This window comes from Odontesthes bonariensis, chromosome 15 (genome assembly GCF_027942865.1).
Source record: "Odontesthes bonariensis isolate fOdoBon6 chromosome 15, fOdoBon6.hap1, whole genome shotgun sequence".
Taxonomy (NCBI): Eukaryota; Metazoa; Chordata; class Actinopteri; order Atheriniformes; family Atherinopsidae; genus Odontesthes; species Odontesthes bonariensis.
The window spans coordinates 24,397,693-24,425,619 of NC_134520.1; the positions used below are offsets into that span (position 1 = coordinate 24,397,693).

General features: G+C 39.7%; 2 protein-coding genes across 3 annotated transcripts; both read right to left on the reverse strand.

Moving 5' to 3' along the window:
* Window positions 1-116: 116 nt before the first annotated feature.
* On the reverse strand, window positions 117-4,774 carry LOC142400589 (potassium voltage-gated channel subfamily V member 2-like). Of its 2 annotated transcripts, none has more exons than XM_075485619.1 (2): window positions 3,711-4,774; window positions 117-2,338 (listed from the first exon to the last, which is right to left on the reverse strand). In XM_075485619.1, exons 1-2 carry the CDS (start codon window positions 4,731-4,733, stop codon window positions 2,087-2,089), a joined length of 1,275 nt encoding a protein of 424 aa, XP_075341734.1. In that variant the 5' UTR covers window positions 4,734-4,774; the 3' UTR covers window positions 117-2,086. The 2 variants fall into 2 exon arrangements, with proteins under 2 accessions (XP_075341734.1, XP_075341733.1); XM_075485618.1 differs by having other exon boundaries at window positions 3,468-4,774.
* Window positions 4,775-8,692: 3,918 nt separating this feature from the next.
* On the reverse strand, window positions 8,693-27,731 carry LOC142400590 (low-density lipoprotein receptor-related protein 8-like). Its single transcript, XM_075485620.1, has 13 exons — window positions 27,538-27,731; window positions 26,462-26,596; window positions 24,392-24,769; window positions 18,522-18,641; window positions 18,153-18,278; window positions 16,414-16,585; window positions 15,179-15,394; window positions 14,525-14,643; window positions 14,097-14,236; window positions 13,760-13,901; window positions 13,452-13,619; window positions 12,589-12,749; window positions 8,693-9,825 (listed from the first exon to the last, which is right to left on the reverse strand). The coding sequence occupies exons 1-13, from the start codon at window positions 27,596-27,598 to the stop codon at window positions 9,757-9,759; spliced, it is 2,007 nt and encodes a 668-aa protein (XP_075341735.1). The 5' UTR covers window positions 27,599-27,731; the 3' UTR covers window positions 8,693-9,756.
* Window positions 27,732-27,927: the final 196 nt, after the last annotated feature.

Below are 27,927 nucleotides of genomic sequence, written 5' to 3' on the forward strand. Positions count from 1 at the left end.
GAAAATTAACTTAAAATGTCAACTTATATAGCTTATTTAGCCTATTAGACGTAATCCCTTTTCAATGGTTTCTCAACCTAAGTTACATTGAATTTGTATCATAACACAGATTCTCACAGTGTTAGCTTGCATCAAATGGATAAAACAATGAACACTGATGCCAGAGCATCTTAAGTCAACAAAGACAGCAACAGTGACTTTTCTAATATTGCTTTGGCTTACTTATGTAAAAGTATTCAACCCCTCTCGTCACGATCCCGCTTGGCTGTGTTGTTGTTGCTTTGGTTTCTGAGTCTTAGGTGGGGCTGGGCAGGTTTCTTGGGAGCCTGGGGCGGAGTCTGGCTTGCTCCTGCTGTCACACCTGCTCCTCACTTCCATCATCAAGAACCACTTTTAGGAGCTGCGGGAGCAACCAGTCTTCACCAGATTGTTTCACTTCCCAAGTGGTAATTCGGCCTTCTCCTATGTTGAGTAGCGAGTTTATTTCCAGCGCTTACCTTTCGTCTCCTGCAGTGTTGCTCCCATCGTCCACTCTCCGTGCTCTGATTTCTCATGCCTGGATTGATAGTCACAGCTGGATCCCTGCCATCTATCTGCCTCACTTACCTGCCTGCTCACCCCGTCATCAACTCAGAGCCACAGTACCCTCCCATCTTTCCTGAATTCCCTCCTGGACCTAGTAAGGATAAACCATTACTTCTCGAATAATCATCATTCGAACCCTTTCTCATTATCTCTCTCCTCCCTCAGAGTACTACCTTACCTGGATTTTCCTTATGGTCTACAACCACCTTCTCCGTACAATAAACTCTGTTAACCTTTATCCTCCCTGTTTCCAGTGTCTGCTCTTAGGTCTGAGTAACTTTGAGGCGGCTAGCAACCTAGTCGTGACAGTGTGCCAGCGTGTACCCTGCCCAGAGATAGGCAGGGTACATGTCAATGAGATAGGCTCTCTCTCATTGACATTCAAAAGATACCTCTCATGATTGTGTGACATATATGAGGCTACGGCCAACGCCCACTGAGCTTAGGTTTACGAAAGAAAGAAAAAAGTCACTAACTCGGCTAAATACTTTTTTTTTTTTTTTAAATCAACCCTGCTCAGATTTCTGTTTTCTGACTCCTTCCTTTTTTTCAGACTTCGTTACTTCACTGTTTTTACAGCCCCTCTCATTACCTCGCTCACGTCTGCTTCAATTTTCAACCCCAGCAGGTAACTATAGATACACACTCAGCTCATCATTCCCTGTAGTACTCACCTGACCTTCTTTGTGCCTGGCGTTTTTTACCTGTCTTCTGGACCTTTGTCTGAATTCTAGACTGTGTCTGAGTCTGTTGCTATCCTCATAAAAAGCTTATTTTGATCTCTTATGACCAGGTGTTTGTCAGAGTTGTGCTGTATATTTCTGAAATCCCGATTATATCAATTAAACTGTGACACTCCAAAATAAAATAGTTTAAAGCCAATCTGTGTTTTCCCAGTTAAAGAGGAAGCACTCTATTTCCTATTTCACTATGACAAACCGATCTGTGCAGTGTCTGGCATTAAAGTTTATTTTTCTGAAAGAAACATACGACAAAATAGGCTATGAAAAAAAGAATACCAACATACCATCTGGGGATGGCCAAAGGCAACTAAATTGAATTATTACAAATCAATACAAAAAGAAAAATACAATTGTCCATCATTTGAAGAGTTCTGTTCGTCCAACAAGCTCTATAATAGCAGATCATCAGGTGGAGAAAATGCTGTTTTTACACAAATATGTGATACCATTGAGTGATTGTTCATCCAGAGAGTTTTATGCTTTAAACACTCAATTTTGCCAGTCAAACTGTAAAATGAATCTTCATTCTTGTCATTTGGTTGTTAGTTTCTCTAACCACTATCTCTGATGAGGGAGTAAACGTGCAAAATGTTCTTAGTATTTGAATATCACATTCTATCTGTTTCCTTAACACACTATCATGCAAGATGACTTAATTTCAGTTGTATAAAGGAACAGGGTCACACTTTGTAACAAAGGATCAAGGATTCAAGGATGCACTCAGTGTGAAACTGTCAAAGGCCATTTGTACTGTTGTCCTAAAAACATGTACGGAAACACACATACTTTCTGTTTCTTAGTCTCTTTTTAAGCTGAAATCGATGGCAGGCTGAAGGAGCATCGCTCTCCTGAGCCTTTAGCTTGTTGTAGTATTCTGAGAACTTGTTGAAGAGCATGGAGATCGGCATGCTGTTGAAGACGATGCCAAATGAGATGCAGCCAAAAGCCACAATGCGGCCAAGGACCGTTACAGGAACCACATCCCCGTAGCCCACGGTGGAGATGCTGACCTAAGGTGGAGGGTAAGCAGTCTTTGATTAGTTTTAAGGAGGAACTTTCTGGGTGTTCTGAACAACTTTACTCCCACTTCAATTTAAGCCTACGGTCGGAGCTCTGAAAGTTGCTGTTACTATTACTCTACTTCCAGGGAAGAAAACTATGTTTACATATTTATGCTTCAAAGGGGCTACAAATATAATTCTCAGTTGTTTTTCACAAAAGTCCGTCATCACAGTGTCAAAATGCAAGCAGGTGATTTGCAGAAGACTACATATGACTGTGTTTTTTGTGAAAGGAGCAGCTGTCAAAAAACAAATAACAAGTAGACAAACCCCTTCAATATGCAAAAAAGGTAAGAAACTTCAAGATTAATTTAAATTTTTACTCCTGTTCTTATGTATGTTGAACCCACTTGAACCCCACACACTATATATTCTAATTATATTTAATTCGCAAACAGTCTCTATTGCATTGCAGTCCTCATTGACCCCTGGGACTTACGTTATTGTACAAGTTGAAAGCAGGAGGCGTTGTTCTTTCTGCCTCCTCAGTTATTCAACAAGAAAACATAAACCTGTCATGCATTGTGCAGAGTTTACCTAGCTCGCTCCGTTGTACAAAGAAAAGTTAAAGTCCAAAAAAAAAACATGCTCAAGGAATAAAATAAGAGTCTTATCAAGTGTTTTAAATCCTCTCACCTTCCTACAGTCCGTTGTACATTTGTTGGGATAACACAGCTACTCTGATTATTAACTGTGAATTTTATCAAAAAATAAAAAAATACATGCTTTTTCATGTTAAGAAAAAGGTTAATAGCATGTTTGAAATATGAACTTTGTTATATTTATAAAAGATAGATATACTAAATAAATTCTGTTCTGACAAAGTCAAGAATATAAATGGGAAGTGTTATTTACAGGGTTATTAAAGGCGTGGTCTTGACAGAAGAAATTTCAACAATAATTTAAATCTGTAATGTAATTTTCTAAAGTTTCCTTTCCTGTTGTTGGATTTCATTAGTAGCCAAATGCTGACAATATCAAACCACACGCAGGCTAAAACACACATCAGAGTAGAAAAACACATGAAGGGCACTATTTGGGAAGCATGATACCAAGTTGCACAGTTACCGACACTTACTGCAGCCCACCACCAGGCGTATGGGACACTGCTGATAGGAGACCCCTCAGTATCTATCTCTACCGCATGCAAAAGAGCAGAGAATGTCACGATTCCCATGGTTATGCAGAGGAAAGTGCAAGACATCTGTTGGTAACACTGGCGCAGAGTAAACCCAAACGCCCTCACGCCAGTTGAGTGGCGCGCCAGCTTTAAAATCCGAAAGATCCGCATCAACTTAACAACTTTGAGGACGTGGCTGACCTTGCTGACCCGAGTCATGGCTCTGAGGTCTTCCTGTGCTTTCAAATCCTCTGCATTAGTAAAGGCTTCACAGATGATCTGGATAAAATATGGCATGACTGACACCATGTCCACAAAGTTGAATACACTCTTCAAAAACATTTTGATGTTCGGTGTACTGATAAGACGAGTGCTGTACTCAAAGGTGAAAAACACAATGGTGATGACTTCTACCCATTCCATATATGTTTTGTTATTGATTCTGTATGACTGAAGTTCTTCTACAGTGTTGAGAGTCATTGCTGCAATGGAAAGGAGCACAAAAAAGTTGGAGAGCACAGTGACAGCCTTGGCTAAAGTTGAAGAGTAGGGATTCTCCACAATATTCCACAGGCTATTCCTCACATTCCCAAAGATCATATCTTTGAAGCACTCGTGGTCGTACTTGACCTCCATTGCAGCCATCACCTCGCCGTCCATCTTCAGGTTGTCCCTCACCTCATCGAGCTTCTCTTCGAACAGCATCCAGCAACAGAGCTTGGTGTCCTTCAGGCTCAGGCCCCAGTATGCAATTTCCTCCTCAAAGTTGATGGGGCACATTTCCTGTACAATCCACAGCACTCCGCTTGTGTAGAAATGACAGATGTAATGGATGAAGGCAGGATCACGGTCAAAGAAAAATTCATTCTTACTTACAGAGTAGTCGTCGCACAACGTAAGGAGCTTTGTCTGGTCCTTGCAGAGAGCTAACAAGCCTATCCGGGTGTTAGGATATTTAACAACGCTCTGTTTTGGGATTTGAAACACTTTTCCTCCAACATTTATGTTGACACTCTGCTGCAGACTGGGGCTCCTATTAGTTCTGAGGCACTCAGCTTTTATATCTTGACCGTCCAGATTGTCCAGAGAGCTCCACGATTTGACTACTTTGTCCTGAGAAAAAGGAAATGTTTTTTTGGCCTCTGTACTCCCTGAGAGACAGCTGCTGCTAGAGCTGCGGTTTTGCAAACATCTCTGCAGTCGTACCTTCTCTGAGCAGGCCATAGCAAATGTGGTGCAAGGCAGAAAGTCAACACACCAGAAAAAAAAAAGAGAGAAAAGAAACAACTAAGGAAGCACTTTAGGCAAAGATTGTAGCGACACAATGTGTTGTGCTGAATCATCAGGAAAAAAAGGATCTGGTCCTGCAGGAGCTGATATCAGTGAACACACTGCTTCCTGTTTTGGTTGTTCGGTACCTCCAGTGTAAATAAAATAGATTCCACTGGGGCTGGTACTGTAAGGACAGGACAACAGATTTGATCCCTCTGAGCTGGAGATCAAGGATAAGCAGTAGAGATTGGATCAATTTAATCTCATTGGTGGCATTCCAAGTTTCCTTTAGTTGTAGTAAATACAAAGGAGGGAGGCAAGATTAGAAAGGTTGGTTTAAGATATTTTCAAGTGATGAGGTAAGAGACCAGTTGAAGGGTTGTTCCTCCTTTATTTCCTCTTACACATCTTACTCAACCTCGTCTAAGTAAATTCATAGTATTAGTAGTATGTTTTTTACCCACATTTCTGTGGTTAAAAAAAATTACCCATTGTTTTTTTTTATTCTGACAAAGTTGTACACTATGCACGAATACTACAAATGTTGGAAATAAAATTCAACTCAAGGCCATTTCTGCTTAGATAATGGCCAGTATAGTTTTATGACAGTGGAGGAAATACAGGGGTGTACCGTATACTGGCAGTAAATCTAAGTTGCTATGTTAATATTTGTAGTTTTGTAATAAACTCAAAACTCAGCTGAGGGTGATAGGAACATCACCAGGTTTGCATGAATCTAGGCATAAATCAGCAGCAAACAAGCTGAAACTATAAAATCTGTGGAAGTAGAAAACAGTCAACCAATCAACAAGAAAGAAGAGTTCTGACAATTTCTTTTTTGGTACCCAACTGCAGCTCAACCAAACTGTAAGGTAATCCATTGAATAATTGTAGAGATATTCTACTGAAGGCCAAAACTGGTAACCTCCTGGTGGAGCTTGAGGAAAAAAAAATCTGTGGATTGCAAGTCAGTGAGGTTTATTCTGTGATTTTTCTTGTTCACAAAAAAACTGAGCCTTTGTTGAAAGCTGTCACCTCACTTACTCTAAACGTGTGGTATTCAACTTTATCATCTCTTGTAAACAAACAGTTATGTATCCATCCATAAGTCAAAAGGGATTGAAACATATCCCAGCTGCCATGGGGCCAGTGGTGGGATACAGAATGGATAAGGCAAATACAGATGCACAGCCAACTGGGCAGACTCACAGCTTGTTCAAAATGTTTACATGAAGAAGGTAATCAGAGCATCAATAGAAAGCCTGCTCAGAGAACAGACCAACAGGATTGGACTAGAACCTTCTCAGTGTGATATGACAGTTCTAACCCTTTGTGAACTGAGACAAAGTTGCATTATTAAACAAAATATGAACAAATAGCTTCGCTGATTTATCTATTGATGATATGGAGACTGATAACCAGCATCGACATGAAAACAAACTATACACACAAAATGACATGATAGAGCATTTTGGTCATCTGCATAGTCGCCCACCTTTGTCTTATCTCGTATTTATTACACATAAACAAACAGGAAAACATATTACAGTTGGATGAGGTTTAAAAGGTGTACTGTATTTAACATTTGACTACTTATCATACATGTAAAGAAGGTAAACACACAAAAACATAGGTAGTACAGACTGTACTCAGGTCTGTCAAGTTCATATTCTTTTGTTTAACCTGGATATTCTCTGAAACAGAGAGGAGCTCACTCAACGTGCAACAGGTGAATAAAGACACATATGTTCTAAAAATATTAGGTTGTTTATTCGATTCATTTACAGCAATAAACAGTGCTACACTACATTCAAATAACCTAAAGCGAGTGTTGCCGTCCAAAATAAATAAAACCCTTCCTTTAAAATAAATACCCAACACAGCTCAGCAGTTTCAGCACACACTTACAGAGTTATATATCAGTTATCGGTCCAAAAGATTTCACATTCACAAAATTAACACAAAAACGATCAAACAAGGCAAGTCTGTCAATCAAACATTGACACCAAAGAGCAAACCTATAGAAAATAAATTTGTTCCCATTTTAGAACCAAAGAAAATCTCTTAGTCTTTTCACTTCAAATCATTTCACCAAACAACGTAGCCATGTTGTTACCGTTCATACAGCTGCTTCATTTCTCCATTAAAGGAATAGTTTGAAATTAGGAGAAATTCACAGTTTATTTTGGCCTAAGCCAAAACAAGAGCCAATAAATAATTACCAGGTTATCTCCTACTTGTTTATGCAATTAACAAAAGACATCAGCAGATGGATTTTATTATCTTTGGACAATGTCTTCGTGAAGCTAATTGATCGATGACTATGTATTTATTAAACTATTGTGAGGTTAGCAAATACATGATTTTACAAAAATGTTTGACTTCCGTTTTAAGTCAAACGATCAGACGCAGAAGGACAAGAATTAACCAGGAACAGTCTTTTTTCTGTATGCATTCAGACTGGGAAAAGGAAAGGAAAAAAAAAAATCTATTTTTTTGTGACACTTCTTCTTGTTAATGGAGCTGAAAAAGAAAAGACGACTTTATTTCTAATCTCACCTCAAATGGAGTACGAGTTGTAGCATTGAAGTGGCAACAATAAACACAGCCGGCTTCAAATTAATTTTACAGACGCTTATTCATTTAACATTAAAAAGTACCAGATTATACAGGTGCTGGTCAACGAATTAGAATAATTTGAAATAGTGCAATCAATAAATTCTTTGAATGCATTTTTCGTGCAGAAAGCAAATCAGGTGTTCACCGCACCTGTCCTACTCGTTAGACTAATCACAGAACTCGTTACCTGTAAAAAATTTGCTCAGCTGATCTTTCCAAAAGGCCCATTTAGGCCATTTAACTGTGACACTGTTGTTTTATTGAATTAGAATAATGGAGAAACCGTTTCATTGAATTAGAATAATTTTTATTATAATTAGAATCATCACTTTCTCAGTATTTTGTGGCTGCCCCCTTGGCTTGTATGACTGCCTGAAGTCTCCGCGGCATCGATTTGACCAGCTTGTCGCAAGTTTCCGCACTCACAGCTTCCCAGGCAGTGGCGATGTTCTGCTTCAGTTGGTCCAGCGTAGTAGGCTTTCTGTCGCGAATTTTCCGCTTGACGATGGCCCAAAGGTTTTCAATGACATTGAGGTCAGGCGAGTTGGCCGGCCATGCCAAAACTTCAAGCTGTTTTTTAGTGAACCAATCTTTGGTCGACTTTGCTGCATGAGCCGGTGCAAGATGCTGTTGAAATATGAAGTCTTCTTCGCCGAACTGTTCCTCAACAGTCGGAATCAGGAACGTTTCCAGAACATCTTGATACAGTATATCAAGATGTTCTGGAAACGTTCCTGATTCCGACTGTTGAGGAACAGTTCGGCGAAGAAGACTTCATATTTCAACAGCATCTTGCACCGGCTCATGCAGCAAAGTCGACCAAAGATTGGTTCACTAAAAAACAGCTTGAAGTTTTGGCATGGCCGGCCAACTCGCCTGACCTCAATGTCATTGAAAACCTTTGGGCCATCGTCAAGCGGAAAATTCGCGACAGAAAGCCTACTACGCTGGACCAACTGAAGCAGAACATCGCCACTGCCTGGGAAGCTGTGAGTGCGGAAACTTGCGACAAGCTGGTCAAATCGATGCCGCGGAGACTTCAGGCAGTCATACAAGCCAAGGGGGCAGCCACAAAATACTGAGAAAGTGATGATTCTAATTATAATAAAAATTATTCTAATTCAATGAAACGGTTTCTCCATTATTCTAATTCAATAAAACAACAGTGTCACAGTTAAATGGCCTAAATGGGCCTTTTGGAAAGATCAGCTGAGCAAATTTTTTACAGGTAACGAGTTCTGTGATTAGTCTAACGAGTAGGACAGGTGCGGTGAACACCTGATTTGCTTTCTGCACGAAAAATGCATTCAAAGAATTTATTGATTGCACTATTTCAAATTATTCTAATTCGTTGACCAGCACCTGTAGATGTAAAAGGAACATTAGGATGTATTCAAAGAATCTTTGAGACACAAATAAATCAATATATTCTGAGACCAAGATTAAATTCTCTCCTAATGAAGGCTTTTGTCACCTCATGTAATGTTTTTCAGCTTTAAATCGACATGGAGACACATTTTCACTTCAATGCATACGGCAATCTTTTACGTCTCAAGTATTCATAGGGCAACAGGTAGCTTGCAGTATATTCACAGTGCTGACTGCTGCCTCAAACTGACAAGCCAAAGAGTGCAAGCGTCCCATAATCCCAGGAGCAAACGAAAAGAACAGCAATTTTTCCTTAAAGAATTAGTGAAATTACACTCCAAACATCCGTTTGATGTTTTAAAGTAAAAAAACTAATACTGCAAAAGTTAGAAAAAAACACTAAGGAACAAAATGCAATTAAACAAAAATAAATGCACTGCATGTACATTTTCAGATAACAGATGGAAAGTGTACCAATGTTTTTTTTTTTTCCGATCAATAGTCATAAAACACGTTTAGAAAAAAAGAAAAGGCAGGAACGTCTTAAAGGCTGAAACCAGAAACATATTTTAGTTTCCATTTCTGTTCTGTCAGTTACCCAATTAATCATTTCCACTGAATGTCACAACCACTTTTAAGGCCTCAATACAACTCTTAACCTCACAAACCGCACGCTTAATGGCAAGGTTGAAAAACAAACAAAAAAAAAAAAAGGTATTTATTAATGTGATTGACCTCTAAAGAAGAAATCAGATGTGCATTTTTTTCCCGCCAGTGCTGCCCACATCATCAACAGCAAAGAACCACGAGGACTAACAGTAATACCTCAAACTGAGGGCATAACAGTGAAGACGTCAGGCCTCCTCCCCTCAAAGTACTCAAATATCCATGTCATCACTGGAATGATGTGAAGCTCCAAAGGGAGCTGGGATGAGTCGTGGTGATCATTTGGGTGGGTCGGCTCTGAGGTCACTGCAGGGTTGAGAAATCAGCAGGGGAAGCTCCCGCAGCTGTCCATCTGTGTCGAACCATCCAAGTCCAGCTTAAGCAGGGTTTCCTGGCGGCCGAGAAAATACCGCTTAGTCGACACACCTCACACCATAAGCCTTTAAGCAGAATTAACCTTATCAAAGTGTATTTTTCTGTCTGCAGAGTGACAAATCCCAAGACAGACTGACAATAATGTCACACATCTCATTTGTGTCACTAAAAAAAAAAAAAAAAAAAAAAAAAAAAAATAATAAGTGAAGGTTTCTTTTTCAGCTTTTAACCCTTTGCATGCATATCCCTTTCAGACTGGATGCAAAGTCTGTGAGCATCACCCTGAGGACCCTGATGTGTTTTCTGATGTGATCATTCTAAGCTAAATGTATTTTTTAACCTCTACTGCACTCCCTCTTTCTGTACTTCCCTCTGACAGAGTCTGACTAGTAGTTTTCCTTCTATTTAGCTTATTGGTAGCTTTGATGTTAGCTTCAATGTTACATCCTCATTTGTAAGTTGCTTTGGATAAAAGCGTCTGCCAAATGCATAAACACAAACATAAAGAAAAATGCTTAAAACATGAGGGGAAAGGCAATATAATGAGAAGAAGCACAAATAAAAGCCAAAAGGTTGAAGCCATCAAATTCCATGTTTTCATTCGTTTCAGAAGCTGATGCTTTAGTCGATTGTGACAATTCAAAGCGCTCAGATAACCCTCAGGTTTAGGACATTTTTTTTCCAAAAACCACTGAATGGGCCAACTTTCTTTAACATGTAGACCACTGGTGATGTTACAAACATCTGTTTCAGGACTTCTTTAAAAGGAAACACCAACGGATTAACATGACTTCTGGAGCGGTAGTTTGTCTTCATTACCGAGACACAGATAATGACTGAACCGACATCACTTCATAAATCACAGTGATAGGTCTCAGAATCGTGGGGTGTATATATTATAAACTCATCAGCTGAGTCATATGCAAGGTGCTTGCTCTTTTTCCAAATTAAAATTGATACTTTTTTTCCCCAAGACCTTAACTTTATGTACTTGTAACTTGTGTGCCTACTTCCTACTTCATTGGTTGAGATTGTACCAACTGTGTTTATTAGAAATGTTAATTTTTATAGGCTAGTATTCAATGAACAAATGCATTATTCACAGAAAATTATGCTTTTACTGATGAAAACGTTTCAAAACATAAAAATCACAAGTACATGAATTTCACATCAAACAAGTGTCACAAAAACCATCTATTAAAAAAAATGAATGGATGGATGAATGGATGGATGTAGAATTCAGTCTCTTCACTCACATCTCATCCCATTAGGTTAATACAGTACGTGACCAGTTAGTAAAATTATAGTTTTATAGCCTACCTTCCTATTTCTCATTTCACAATGCCTTTGAGCATACTGTAAAATTCTAACATACGTTTATTTTCCATACTTTATTAAGACTTTCACACAAAATTCAAGACTTTTCAAGGTCTGGAAAACAGTGCTTCAAAATTCCATACTTATTAAGACTTTCAAGACTTGCGCAAGCACCCTGCTTATGTGATGAAAGGTGACAACATTTTTTAAAAAAGGGTTAAAAATGAAAATATTTGTTGAAAAACTGAATTTGGTCTAACGTCACATTTGTACGGTGGTCCTGAAGAACGCATAAACTGGAGAGAAAACGGAACATTACGCGAGACAACAACATCTCATTTTAATGGAAAAGGATTGGATATCACTTCCTGCTTATGACTGGACAGAGCCCAAAACCTATTACAGTATTTAGTTGATGTCATTTACCGTTTCCGAAACGTACCACTCTAACCAGTCCCCTAAAACTAAGAACATGCACAGCTTTCCTTGAGCTGCTGTCCTCACCACTCACTCTATATACAATGACATAACACTGAAACTGGCCTCAGATTTCTAGCTTCCAATTTGGCAGTTAAAGACAGTTTTTTTCGTTTTTGGCAAATAACACGTTAGGCCAATTCCAGTTAAAAAAAACAGACTTAAAAAAAGACTTAGACATATCAAATGTGGACTACTACAAATACTTAAGACTCTGTTAAACTCACATTGTAGTTTCCAAGAACTGAAACTGTATATTAAAGAATCTCCATCTTCTGTAGGATTATCCAGTGTTTGATGTATCCAAGTATTGTTGTTTTATCTGGTCCTGGTCTTGAATGGTTTGGATGACGGGAAAAAAAAAAATCTTTTTATCTATTTTTTGCTTTTTCTTTTCCCTGCTGAATCAGAGGCCTGCATGAGTTTTAGTATGTAGTGGGCAGTGACAAAAACCACAAGGAAGTGCTGCAGGAAACTGATAAAAGTAGGACACATCAGAAACAGGAAACAGTTGCAACAAATCAGAACTGTGTCATGTCACACAGCAAATGTTACGTCTATCTTTTTTTGGAACAATAAAATGTCACTGTGTTTTGTTAAATGTCGCATTTACTCTATTGTTGTTGCGTTGGGTGCTCTCAAACATGTCGCTACATGAACCCAGCAAGAAAAACACATGCAAAAACACAAACGGCACAAAACTAAAGAATCAAAGCTATTAACCATCACATGTAATAAGAAGCCAGTCAGTGGACGGCGAAAGACGTTATGGAGACGTCATGATGTGCTTTTCTCATGCTTATGGTAGTCTTTATATGTGCATGTTGTATTTTTTCCTAACAGCTGGATCTGCCTCACCACACCATAAAAACTGTCTCTAAAATAGCCAAGAGGAGCAAATGACGTGTACACGTGCAGGAATAAATACCATCTCCACCCTGAAGGCAAATACACATCTGTGTTTATGCGTGTAAACGTCACTTGCCTTGGCTAGAAATGCGTTTGGAGCCACAGGTGGCGTCTGAATGATGAGCGGGTCTCGGGACTCTTTGAGGGAGATGCTCTGCATGGTGAGAGACCTGGATGGCAAGAACTCTTCTCTCCACCACCACACAGCCATTCCCACCAACAGCACACTGAGGAACACTGGGAAACACACATCAGACGTGAATCATTTTCTGGAGCCTTTTCAGACCTGGCAGAGAGTAAATAAGGAGGCTGATGTAATCTTTCTGCATGATGTCATCCACCTCCTCTGAGTGTGCAAATGGGAGGCTGGTACGACTAATTGCTTTACTGTTATTTATGCTGTACATTTGAGAGAAACTCATCGACACCTTGAATTATAACAGAATATTTTTGTTATGAGCGCCCTTTTTCTTTTCAAACTTGAAGACTAAACTAAAAGTAAGCATAAAGACAAACAAGCTCGTCCAATTTGAAAGAAACCTGAAATTTAAAATGATGTCCTGTCTGTGGACAGGCTTGTACAAACACTTTATGACACATTTCATTTAGAAACTGTTACGGCTGACAGCTTTGACTAGACAGCCTCTCTTCTCTGCCAGAAACTCTTTGTGCAAACAGTTGTCCACTTATTTGTGTGCACAATGGCACATTGAGAGTGTGTTTACGTTATGGCTGGTGGTGAAAGAACATGTTGCGTGATGGGAGATATTCTCCATCATTTTGATGACACTCATTTTGGGGGGGAAAGGCAGACAAACTGAAGGGATCTCAGGTCAATGTCTATCTATGATAGTCAAAACTTTTATTGTCCGTCACCTTTATTGAGAATGTTAACTTGGCTGCCAGACTAATGTTGAAATGTTTTGAGAGACGTCTTACAGATCAAAGAGAGGATTCCAGCAAATGTGGCATCAGACAAAGTGGCTGCAGGAAGTGTGCGGGAGATGCCAGGGGGGGAACTGCAGCTAAACTGCAGCCTCTCAGACAGCAGCTCAACAGCGCAGGAGTGTTGACACATCACCCCGGGATGTCCACATGCAGACGGCCCTTAGAAACAGCGGATTGCACAATCGGTTGAGAGGAAAAGTGACACATTTAACAAACTCGACGAACATAAAGCTGTACTTTAACAAAAAGTCTGAGGCATATAGCACATTTGGTAGATATCATTTCATGACTGGTCGTACCGTTTGGTTGAAGCACAGGCTGGACGAGGACCACGTCACCAGGTGAGGTGACGTCAGACAGCAGCACCTGGAGATTTGTGCCATTGTGCTTGTTTGCTCGGCAGATGGAGCGTGTGACTTCATCACTCCAGTATAAAAATCCCTGAAGCAAGGTGAACGAACACTGGGGTTACTGGCACAGTATGTTAAGGCTTCGGAGAATTTTAGTTACTGCAGCACAAGACAGGTGGGATGTCCCATCCATCCAATTCTTGTTCCAGTTTATTTACATGTAAATTCTTAAAATCAGTTCAATTTTAGGTATGACCTCAATCACTTTTTGCAGGAATGTAATTACCTCAAATACAGTGAAACCAAACAACCGATCTAGGTAGCCGTTAGATTCTACCACCGTTTTACGGTGACGGCCGTCGAGATTTACTCTGGAGATGCTCCTCATTCCCAGGTCAAACCAGTACAGCAACTTGCGAGGCATATCTAAGGGGAAAAAGAACATCATATTCATGAATGTGCACCAAAAACAACAGCACGGAGTGACAGGAGAATTCTCAGATGCACGACACTGAACCTGAAGGGACATCAGCCATGTGACTTTTGTTAAAAGTGCATAAATATAAATTTGTGTTGTTCCTGTTTTAAGGGAAACGTGCATCAAAAAAAGGTGCATACAATAGATTGCAAAGGAAATTATGTAAATAATTTAGCAAAATGTTTTAGAGGTTTGAAACTGATTTATACTAAAACTCAACTTGTTTGTGAACCTACCTAGAGAGAGGGCAACAGGCTGGCGTATTGAGGAGGTGACGAGAGCCTGTCTGTCATGGCCGTCTAAGCCGGCCCTCTCAATCTTTGGGGAGCTGCCACACTGAGTCCAGAAGAGGAGCCTGAGAAAATAAAAGGATCTTACATTTAATGCTCTTTGCCTTTTTGTTTGTTGGATTTTTTTGGCACATCATTATAAACTTGACTGTATTTTACATTTTCGTGCTAACGAGAATTTCTTTTTCATTATTAGACCAGATAAGACCGAAGAAAAATCATGTGTGTCACTGTTCTTAAAGTCAGAATCGCTGCAGATATCAGTGCAAGTTTTAAACGTGATCAGTCTCGCTAACTAGGTATATGCTGTGCTGTGTGTGGGTGGAGGGCTGCTACTTTTCCACAGCTCTTTAAGCCACAACACTGACTGGTTAGACTTCAATCACCTCCCTCTCGTGTGCAGCTGCTGTTGCTACTCGCTGGAAAAAAAACCCCACGAATTTTGTGTTTAATCACCCCTAAGCTCTGGTGTTTTAGCGCCAAAACACATGTGGAAAAAGAAAAGAAATTCATCTAAAATCAAAAGCACGAGTGACTTTACAGTGACTTTAAATGGTCTTGCCGCCATGCTTTGAATTGAATGCCTTGGGGTCCACCTACCCTTGGAGAGGATCCACAGCCACCGCGGAGGGTTTGTCGAGCCCTGTGATGAGCTGGCGCTGGGATGAACCGTCCAGCAGTGCCACGTTAACCAAACCCCTCTCTTGGCTGGTCCAGTAGAGAAGGTGGTGGATCCAGTCCACGGCAAGTCCCGACACTGAGCCTTGGACTTTTAGCACCAGCACAGCTTCATGTGGCTTTTCATCCAATGAAATCCTGAAAAACATCCAAGAGTGAAAACATAGAATCAAACACAACCCATAAAACAAATATGGGGGAATATGACGATGTAATGTCAATTCATAGTTTAAGTTTTTCTGACAATATATTAACAAATGAAAGTTAAACTTCTTTTGTAGCAGCTAACTCTTCTTTGGTTGCTGTAGTCATATCAAAGAGAATTTACAGCAAAGTTTAAAACGGGACAGTGGGGTTGCATGCTGTCAGACTGCTCAGAGAACTAAGTGACAGTTGTGGCTTTGTGAAAGAAAATGATGCGAACGTTCCAGTTTTGCAAAGCTTCAGAAATTAAACTGTGGAAACAGTAGACTTTTTAACCTTTTGTGTTGTCTTTTTGTCTAAATGTTAAACATGGTTCAACTTTAAGACCTTAAGCTTTGGGGAAATAACTATGACCTAAATATCAGATATAAAATATGCAGCAATTATCAACTTTGCACATATTTACTCATTTATTACTCTTTACACAGATGGTAACCGTTATGCACAAAGAACAGGTTAGATGTTACGGTCAACTGATCATGAGTGCCTTCAGTAAATTAGGAGTTTTAAATTCTGTCAATAAAATATGATGGCACTTAATATCAAAGGAGAGTATCATCTAACCTGTCTGTTGTGCAGAACTGTTAACATTTGTGCAAAGCTATTTTAAAATCAAGTCAGTGAGATACTGTGAAAAGGAGCTCTTTTGGTATACTCTCACTCATTGAGCATTATGTATAATTTTGTAGAAACACACTGTCATTGTCAGATACCCTGAGGAAAATAGAATAAATCCTCAAAAGTGAACATTTACACCATTTGGCCAGAGTAAGGGCCAGGATACCACTGGAGGCACAGAGAAAACACAAGGGAAAGAATGTCTGTTTTAACTTTACTTGTCCTCCCATTAAACAGAAGCCGACTCAGAAAAAAGATGGAAAATAGGGGCATAACTTTATTGCTGCATTTACATTCACATGTTGTACTTTTACAAAAGACCACAACTGTGTTACCTGTATATGGAGCCGCTTCCTTGTTGGGCCCAGTACAGTGTGTGATTAGAAGCCACCACCGCCACAGGACCCGATCCTGGTACATTTGGGGCCAGTGGCTTATACTCTGAGCGCATAAGATTTGCCAACTGAATTCCTGTTGAAGTGGTGAAAACCAGCAGAGCCTCATCTCCTGGAATGACACAAACACACAAAAAACTGTATCTTTCTTATTCCTCTGAACTTTATTTATTGGGAGAAGCAGGTTGATACTACCAGAGTCTGAAATGTTTGAAACTAGTGACACGGAGGGCTTAACTACACTAAGACACTTACCCTTAGCAAACATACTGGATCAAAACTGAACAAATCTAACAAAATCCCACAGATATTTTATGGCTGATGTATGCAAATACACATCCAAGTCACTCCCTTATCAAACATCAGATGTTGACCCAGCACTGTGTACTAACATTAGTCCTTGCCAAATCCATTCTCAAAAGGACAGGCTCTATGTATTGTGCATGTGTCCATATCCTGCTTTACAACACTTGTTTGATCACTTGTGTCAGATCTCAGTTATCTGCTCTGTATGAAAATAAACACATGACCAACAGGACATCGCGCATCAGACGAGTTCTACTGATGTTTGTGTAAAATCATTGATCTGAACCATATCTTTATTCATGTCTCAGATTTTCCTGATGCACAACAATTGCAGTTTTTTTTTTCTTCTTTAAAAGAAACATTTCAGTACATTATATAAGAGGCACAATATGAAAGCAATTCATTCATTATGTTGCCGAGCAAAATGTCTGCACACCTCACGAGCAGAAGGTCTTCTGTGAATGATACTTTGGGTTATCTTTGGACGCTGTGTTTTTCTTTTGCTTGTTGTTTATACAAAATACATTTTTTCTTGGGAAAAGGAAGACGGAGCTAGGAAAAACATCATGGAAACTCTGCCGCTTGTGTTGAGTCATGCCAGTAAGGTGGTGCGTGGTGACTGACCCAGTTAAGATGTTTGGTCCTGTTCTGCAGACGGGAAGAACACCATTATTCTAATAGATATTCCCACATTTTGAGCTCTGCTAATGGTTGTGGAGAGTGTTGTTTAGCACATCTGTTTAAAATCTCCCAGAGGTGTGTAACTGGGTTACGATCCAATGATTGTAAAGCACACTAAAAAGAATTCACTTCATTTTCATCCTCAAACCATTCAGTGGTCTCGGGGCCCATGGGTGGGGCATTACTTGTTGGGATAGAGATGTGTTCTCACAGAAGAGGAGATGACACAGAGCAACTTCCTCCTGATTTTTTTCTAAGAGGGCAGGCAGATTCACACCACAGCAACACAAAATGCCCCCAGCAGCATAACTGAGCCACAATATCCTCTGACTGTAAGGGCAAAGATGTGAGTGCATGAGTACATGTACATGAGCAGTAAAAAAATAAGCTGTAAATAAAGCACATTTGACTCAATCAACTTATTGTCCAAGACATTCTGCTCAAGTACTGATGCTTAAAATGTTTTTTGTATTAAGTTCAGTTTGAAACATGTTGATAGCAGGCTGAGAAGTTCATGCGAATTGAAGCCAGTTTCCTCGGACAAATTCTTTAATTGTGATTTATTAACTTGGGAAACTAGTGAATGAAAATGGGACATGCAAGACAACACGATGAGTTATCACCTCTGTGATCATCTCTATGTAGAAACTTTTGTCATCAGCAGCTGAGGAGTGACATGATTAGTTACTCACCGTTGGCCTTGCACTCTCCAGTAGTTGGAGTCACATGGTAACCTTGGTGGCAGTCACATGTGAAGCTGCTGTTTTTCGGAGCACACAGTTGATCACACACATCGCTCTCCAGGCACACGTCAATCTCTGCAAAGACAAGCAATGAGTATCAAGGTCTTATTATAGATGCACAAACATGATGCTCAGTTAGTTAACCTGAATGATTTATACACGCTAATCAGTTACCAAGAAGTAAACACTCTCAACCTCACTGACCAGCAGCCCTGTTCTTATAGTGTGCACATCTGAAAATAACTGTAGAAGCTCCACCATACAAATAAAATGTGAGGACAATTCACTGGTGATGATAAACTAAAGGATTTCACTCACCCTCACATTGGCTGTCGTCCACCAGTTTCATGTTGTCGGGGCAGCGGCAGAGGAAACCCATCTTTTGGTCCAAACAAAAATGAGAACAGCCGCCATTATTGACCTGACACTCGTTCTGACCTGCAAGAACATACATTTCATCAGCAGCAGTAACGAACGAGCCTGTTGCTGCTCACTCATCTGAGTCAATTATTCAATTTGCTAAAATGAATCTATTATGACCCAAATATTCTTTTTCTGGTATTTGACTTTTTCTTGCGCTCTCAAACATATCATGAAGCAAGAATGTTAAACACGAGATAAGTTTGTGAACCTTAAAACCATATGCTTCGTTTTGAAGTACACTGACCTTTGACATGCACAAGTAAAATAAGGGAAAAAAAGAAAAAGACAGTCACCATTACAAATACAGGGGACGCTTGTCATAAAAATAAAAAAAAGATTGGATTGAAGCTGTGGTTGATCCAAGATTTACTTCAGTACTCCGCATCATGACTAACGGGAAATACACAACATCACAACAGCAGCATGGTAATCAGTTTCATGTTTTTCATTCGTGATTGACACATAAGTTATAACCTTATTGTTATCCAGTCGACCTCACAGATTAGGCCTCAGTTCACCACCTCAGTTTGGTTTCAGACCAATTTGGAAATAAGTTCTTCTCGCGTAAAAATGTTTAGTCAGTTTTTGCAAGTGTCACCTCAAGGTCTTGAAAGTTTGCACCCTTTCAAACGGTTCTCTGCTCATTCGTAACACATGGCACTGTAATATATGCAGTGCTCATTATATTGCACGTCTTGATTTCACAAACACCACATTGAAATTCTTAAAGAATGTAAATCGGAGAAAGCAAACTGTGTTACAGATCAACTAGAACAGTTGCTTGTTTGTTTGTTTTTTTGTCTATTTTGAGCATTTTTGTCCATCACATATATATTAAAATCTAAAAAATAAGCAGGCTTGTTCTTGTTAAGTCCTATTACATTACCTTACCTTGAATCTTGACATTTTGGTGGCTTCTTTTGCCAGCCTCTGAAGCATGACAACAATTTCAGCTGTTTAGCTGTGCATGTCTCAGAGGGAAGTTTGATTTTACGACAGTGGCGTTACATCCCACAACTGTAGAGGGAGGCAAGGAGCAGAAAAAATGCCAAGTTTTCCATACAATTTATCATCAAGTGACGTCAACACTCAGTTTCAACAGGTATAATGTTTGACATGTTCACGGTAGTGTGTTTGCATGGTAACATTTTCTTATTAGCATCAATCACAACTGAGGCCAGGGGCGTCAGCTGACCCAATACTATACAGGGGCACAACAGGGGCGCAGTTATTTCTTTGGAGGAGGTCGGACAGCCGTTCTTGCCCACACTGGTTTCTAAGCCTGGTTTTCACAATCTTGAGCTTTGAGAAGGACCTCTCTACAACTTAAGGAGGCAGCTAAATTAGCTGCCTCCTTAAGTTGTCTCTCCCTCTTTTCCGTGGGCATTTCAACTTGTCTGCATTTTAACACAACATGCAGGTGAATAATTTGAATTGTGCTTTATTTCCATCATTCATCTTGCTTGATAAAACGAAATGTCATCAGCTGCCTGTAACTTAGTTTGGTAGCCTACCACAAAACAACCTGAGCCATGTAAAACGTTGACTGCAAGCTAGCTGGCTGTCGGTGTTTTTTTTGCTACCTAAACAGTAGCTGGCTGTCAGATTATTTATGGTCACTAAACGTCCTAAACTCGACATTGGATTCGAGAGAAGTTGATTGTGATCATGTCTTGTAGCCTAGGCACTGTGTACACATTTCAAGCTCACCTTTCCAGGCAGTCAGGGCAGTCGCTCTACTCCCACAGTGTCTCTGCCGCCCGGTCGCGTGCGCGCTTGTTTTTTTTTTTTTTCTAGTGAAGCGTGCTGCTTGCCCCCCGCAACGCCCGCACCCCTCCCTTTTGCCTAAATCTCCAGGTGTCTGGTGAATCTGAATGATTGACTCTGAAGACTTTATTTTAGGAAACTTCAATCAAAATGACGAATTATACAGAAAATCATGTTGAAATATGAAATCATATTTGCCTATATTATTTTTTTCTCCTGTGCACGTCACTGATACCGGGGCATCTCAGATCTACAGGGGGGCACGTGCCCCCGTGAAAAGGGTCTCGCGACGCCGATGACTGAGGCTAAAGAGAATGTCGCCAACTTTGCTCACGTAATAAATCAAAATAATGGACAACTTGACATTTTGAGAGATGCAGTCGTGGGAAAGTGGGAAAGTAAAAAAAACAAACAAAAAAAAAAAAAAACACGAAAACGAGTAGGAGTTCACTCCTGTGAATAATGAATGTCAGCCTAAAACCTCTAAGAATTACCTCAGACAGGAAAATCAGTGTGGACTAAAGTGAATGACAGACCAACGCTGTCGACACTGAGGTGTGAGATTCAGTCTATGTTTAACTGGCATAAGGGAGAAAAGCGTGTTGAAATTAAAAGTCACCAAGAAGGCAGAGAAGATAGAAAGATGGACACAAACACAGAAGTGATGACTGACTGACAGAGAAGGTGACAATGTAACATATAGGAGACATGGACCGAGACCGGACCTTCCACTTGGACCTTTATCGACTCCTTCACTTTATCCAAACGCCATCAGTCTACCCTGACTTAAGACAATTGGCACAAACATGTCCAACAGCTCCTCCAGAACCAACAGCCACTCCATTACAAATGCAGTAAATGAAGAAAAAAAAATTCAAGGTTAGGAAACACAGGATCTGTTTGGAAACTTTAAATTGAACAGAAAAACCTACAGACCAACCAAGTAAAGGAAATGCAAAAGTTACCTTTAATTGAGGCACCAAATCTGCAGTGATACTGAACATCACACTGTGTTTGCATGCAGACCATGGACTAATGAGGATGTCGGAAAAGCAACCGAAGGCATATCTCATCCAAAAGTAGAACTGGAGGAGTTTCACAACTTATGCATAAGTTACAGGTGTACAAAACGATGACAAAAGGACCTCACGAGTTCTACAATGGAAGAAACAATCAAGGAAATAAGGATTTGAGTGTTAGTGCAGCAAAAACTTTACCTTCTCTGTAAAATGTCTTCTTGAATTTTGTTGTCGGTTGGTGTTACAAAAACAAACTGAATTGAATTGTGAATTAATTTCTGCCACTTCATTTCAATCACAAAGGCCTCTCCTAGCTATCTAAGTTTGTGCTTTTTTTGCCTCCCCCTTTCTTTTTCAGTTAACACTTCTTGTTTTAATGAATCATGTGTGTTTACTCACTCAGAATACTCTGTAAAACCCTTGTAAATGTTATGACAGTTTTGGTGGAACATGCTCCATCTTCAAAATGTCAACATTTAGGAGTGCTGCACTTTCCACTTCGTCACCATGACTGAGACAAAATGTTTGAGCTTGTTACCCATTTATTTGAAATGGGGAAGAAAAAAAAATGATAACGATAAATGATAAAAATGTATGATAACCTAAAATGAAACACATTTTCTTACTTGGAAATTGTTTAAAATGTGACGTAACGAGTATTGTGATAGAATCTTTGTGCTATGCAAGGGTTGGCTAACAAAGAATCATGAATTGGATCAGAGGAATCTGTTAGCAGAGGACCAGCATTAGAAAAGGCTGACATGCAAATCTATTCTGGAAATATCTCTCTACCCAACAAAGTATAATGAATGATGTGATAAAAATTTGCATTATGCTTGTGTAGTTAGGGAAAAAGAGCTGTGGATGATTTTGATAAAGCATATTGTGTGTGTGTGTGTGTGTGTGTGTGTGTGTGTGTTACTTTAAATGTCAAACTGGTGAGAACTGAGTTACTCTGCGACTAATCCCCTTCTACACGATGTCAGGATGAGGTGTGAGGGTTGAACTACAGCCGACAGCAAGGTTACATTTCTTACCAACGAAAATTGTTACGCACAATGGAATTCTTTAAAGGATATGATTCATCTCATAGTCTGAGACGGAGTAAGGGTAAAAACTGCACATTTCCACATAGGTTTTCTGGATATTAACTGACATGTAGAGAGGATGTCATTTTCAAAATGAAAAAGTGTTCTCCGACTATCCACAATCATATTTTAGATAGTCATGCCAGCAGCTCTCCTCGTTAAAATCACATTCCTATTAACCAGAATGGAAGTTAACTACATTCAACATTTGACTTGTCAAAATCGAAGCATGGTATGAGGCAGAAATGTCAAGACTGCATGAAAAGTCACAGTTACATTATTTCTACGTCAGTAACTCTAAAAAAAAAAAAAAAAACTGCAACAGCTGTCTGGATTGAAACAATGACATCCACAAACATCTAAAATATGAACACAGATGTATAGTTTTTACATTAAAAAATGATACTGAGATTTTTGAATACTCCAAGTTGCATTATAAATGTTTTTATTTTGGATAACTGCAATTTAACCCATTACTGGTAACAATAAGATTGACGATAATGTCTTGGATATCTAAATAAAGTAAGTTTATTCTGCAACTGTAAAGACAGCCTGACACAGTCCATCCAAAGCCAGATCCAGACAACACAGAGCCAATCTTGGACATGCCCTTGTGATAAGAACTTGTTAATAAGATCAAGGCTGTCAGTTTTCCTGTTTACTGTCATTTGTGTCTCACCCCCTTTAGTCGACTCTCTGCTCTACATTACCCATTCAGAATATGTTTCTATCCTGGTCCTGAACTCCTGACCCCGTCCCTTCCACCACCACATTCGACAATCAAAGAGTCAGTTCAAGCTGCTGTGCTAATGTCCAGTCAAATGATAAACAATTAAACAGCAACAGCCAGGGACATCAGTCAGGTTTTCTATTAGTGATTATACAGACCCTGGGCCATTTAACCTCATGCTATCTGCTGATTGTATCAGAAGTATTTAATAATCTGTGAACAGCTATAAATAGTTTTCTGATTGTCTGCATCCCAAACAACAACCCAACATGTTTCCTGCAGTATACACGTACAGTCTATAATCTGAAGCTGCTGGTAGACTGCCCGTAAAGCCACTGTGCTGACTAGAAAGGTAAACACTGCCCCCTGCTGAATGATCAGCAGAGCATCAGCAATGTAAATGTGATAAATATTCAAAACAACATTCAAAACATTCAGCAAAGAAATGTTTTGTCCAAATTTTGTTCAGATGTAACCGAGCCATAGGAACCAAAATAAGACTAAAATAGGGATGGGTACGACCCAAATACCCCGCTATCTGGGATATGTCTATAACAGCCAGCAGACTAGTTTAAAAGCTTCCTAGAGCTGTTTGGAAACTGGTGTCTCGACACTTTAAACCAACCTCTTGCCCAACAATTATCTAATACCACTCATCTGTTAAGCTTTGTAACTTCTTTAGACCGACCATTTAAAAACCAGCATTCCTGCTTCTCTCCCAAAGCTCTCCACATCCCGACATAGTTATAATCTTTCATTCAAACCACACCACAAATACCTTCAAGGAGACCCTTTCCAGCAGTAAGCATTAACGTTCCCTATTAATTATATCAATCCATGTCATCGTGTACACTGGTTTCCTATGTGTTCTAGTTGGATCTTGTGTTTTCTGCATGTTGAGGCTGCAGCTCATGTGATAAAGCAGGCACATCCTTCCATCTGTAACTTTTCCCTGTATGTGTGACTAAGATCATACAACTTCCCACATTTTTCTTCCCAAACCAACCTTCTTTGGATCAGCTCAGATAGTGACTGAAATTAGGGACTTGTTTGGAATGCTTATGTTCTTGTGTTTCTTGCATTAAAACATAGAAATGTTAAGAAAACTGATTTAGACTTTAGCATTTTGTCCAGGACATGCAGCCGTGTAACAACACTCACCACAATTTTCCTCATCGCTGCCGTCAGTGCAGTCCGGCTGGTGGTCACACCTCCAGGTGTGGCGGATGCACTCTCCGTCTCCACACTGAAACTCCGACGCTGCACATGCAGAAGCGCTCTGAGAGATGGGCTCGGTGGAACCGCACAGCTCCCGCGTCTCATCCCGTCCGTCTTTGCAATCTGTCCATCCGTTGCAGAGCTTGTTTCTTGGCAGGCAGGCATCAGACAGCCCACAGGAGAAGAAACCAGCGGTGCAGTTATAGCAGGAGTCCTCGTCCGTCCCGTCACTGCAATCGTGAACGCCGTTACATAGGAGCTTTGCCGATATGCATCGTCTACTGTGGCAGGCAAATTCACCGTCCTTACACCACACGTGGCCTGCAAAGAGTCAGAGCTGCAGGTTATTAATACAGGAGAGGAACAAGGTTTTACTGTGAATATAATCCAAAGAATTTTAATCTGAGCTCAGTAGAGTATTCAGTTTCTTCTAGATAAGACAGAGAAGACAAATCCCTAGCAGAAGAAAGAAAAGATATTTGATGCGATTTCAGCCAAGAGGCTGAAATGAACCCATATTTGATCAAACAACACCTTTTCTGAGCATCTAATACTCATTGAGATACTTTAAAGGTGAAATCTCAACGATGCTGTTAGGTAAGACTGTTTTATAAATGTGGGCCAAGCGCAGGCAAATTCTCTCAAAACAGGTTTTGGATCAGGAACAAAAGGAAGAGGATAACCTGCTGAGCAGAGGGAGTGTTAAAGTCAGAGAGACGTGATGGTTACTGATGGTTCATTCCAGGTTTCTTCTCTCCTGCTGGCAATGACTGTTTCCACATCAATGAAAGCTTCTGTCATGGTAGAAGCTATTCTATACCACAACATTGAGATGTAATTTGACACTGAAGACTTCCAAGAAAGTCAGATTCAAATGAGAGGAAATTAACATTTGGTCTATCTTTAGGCAGTTAAACCACTGCCTTTCAGGGGCTCTTGGCAACACGGCAGACATTCATGCCCGCTGGCGTTCCTAACATCATTAGTGTTAATGTTTAATGCCTGAAAGCACATTAAGTCCTTTCAGGGGATCTTTCTCGCTGAGCTCTTCACAGCAAACTTGCAGTTAACACTGAACACCAAATTTTTTTGAAATTCAGTATCAAAGGCTCGAATGACCTCAGCAGGATTAGGAAAACAAAAATGCTGGGATGACAGTTTCCCACACAGTTGGAGAAAATTAGATTTTCTTTTTTGCTGCACAGAAAGAGTAATACGACATCTGACATGACTTGTGAAGGGAAGATCGACATTGAAAGGATCAGAATTACATTGAGATTATTGATATTCATTTAGGATGAAAGTTCTTTCAGAGAGTTTATGGAATAGTTTGGATTATTGGTTTGAAGGAGAAGTTCAAAAGTATACCAACAAGACTAAACATGTCATCATAATCAGCTACAACTATAAAAGAGACCATTTGAACCTTTCAGTTGCTACCACATTAAAATACAATCAATGATGTGGAAAAAGTTGGGAAAATTCTGGGAATTGATCTTTAATCTGGACTATCCCAAATGTTATGTATGAATTTGAGGCATAAACTGATTGTGATAGCTTACTGGTGCTATAATAATAATGCTTTTGAGAGGCATTCTACTGTATTTTATTATTCATTAAAGGACTGAACAACATGAGTTTTGCACTGACCTCCACAATCTGTCAGCAAAGAAAGTGCTCACCAGGTACGGTACTTTTTAAATCCCTTCACAAAAGTAAAAGTTTTCCGCTGTATTTTTTTGGCTGTATCGAGAGGAAACTAATTATTTGACTCAAAAACAATTTTAACTGATGCTAAAAATGTTTCAATTTGCCAGTTTTCATTATTCAGGAGAGAGCAACTTATTTTGTCCTTTTAAAAGCCATGCATTTCTAACATTTATCTGTTGCTTTGTTGCCTTGTTCATGCCTTACTGAAAGAGTTCTTGTTTTTTCCTCCTTGGAAATTAAAGTGAAACGCAAAACAGTATACAGATGTGTTTGATTAGGGCTGCCATCCCCCTGTCAACTCACTACAGTGGCGTTCATCTGATCCATCCTCACAGTCTGAGCGCCCATCACACTTCTTCAGCCGGGAGAGGCATGAGCCATCGCTGCATCTGAACTCTAGCTGCTCATGACAGTTTGGCAGAGAGTGACCTTCAACTCCTGAAATACACAAAGGAGGACAGTTTTACTGTCACTGTGCAAAATGTCAGTTGATAATACAACCGATGAGTCACCCAGACCAAAGCGGCAATGCCGATAACTTCTAGAGACAATTCAGTTCTCTTATTTTTCTTTAACTCCCCTTTTTCAACTGTTACAGGTCAACTTTAGCCTCAAGCTTGATGGATTAAATGTTTGGGATAAGTCTCCTTTGTTGTACTTTGTGAAACAACTACAAGGACATTTTTTTCATTCAAATTAATTGTTGTTTTCTTGCAGGCAATATTTCATAACATTTTATAAGAAGGCATGTGTTGGCGTAAACTGAAATTATTCCATAAAGACTAAAAGAGCCTTTTACATTGCTATAGTTCTGCCATACAGGAAAACAAAATACGAGTAAAGTTACCAGCATCTAACATTTTAAAAATGTCATTTAGCAGGCTGTAATCGATCGGTTTTTCCAGACATATGGTCTAAAAACTTATTTTCCTTTTATCATTCTTTTTATCGTTATTATTACTACCGTTTCTTGCATGTGTCAAAAATGTCAAAATCTAAAAGTGTTTTCCATCTCTACAGTCTTAGAAATGCAAACTCCATCCCTTACAAATAAGGATTCAAATGACAACATTTTCGTGTTTATTGACAGGTTCGCACGTACGTTTCAGTCAAAATACAAAAGAAATGTACATTGTGCAGCGTTAAAACTTTGACCGCCTGTATTCCTGCAGCGTAACATAGCTGTTAAGTAACACAAAATAAGTGAGCACAAGATGAGTCAACTATCAGGTTCATTACGGCGGTTAGCACTGAAAGCAGACTTCATTCAAAGTGACAGGAGGGCAGCACGCCGACATCTTTCAGTACTACACAGAACACAGAATACAAGCGCGTGATTTTTCTTTAACAAACATGCAACTGCAACCCCTGCATCCTACCACAAAAATAATGCCAGAAGAGCGGCGCGAGCAGAAGAAATAAACCTCCAAGGTGCCCCATGCTCGACGAGTCCTCCACAGCGACGAGACAAGCGGCGCACAAATATGACGCAAGAGAAGTTGCTGTCAAACGATGGCGGGTTTGAGAATGAAGCGTGTCACCAGTTCACGCTTATTGTCTCAAAACAAAAAGGACACTTTTGCATCCCATTAGAAGTTTATTTAGTATAACTATCTGCTGTTTGGACCTGGAGCATATCAGGTGACCTGTTTAATATAACGAGCTGATTTCTTCGCTCATTTAGAAACAAAGATGCCGGATTTTCTGCTACAAACAACAGAAATGACTCTCAAACCAGCTTTGTAGTAGGTCTACAGTAATATTTCCAA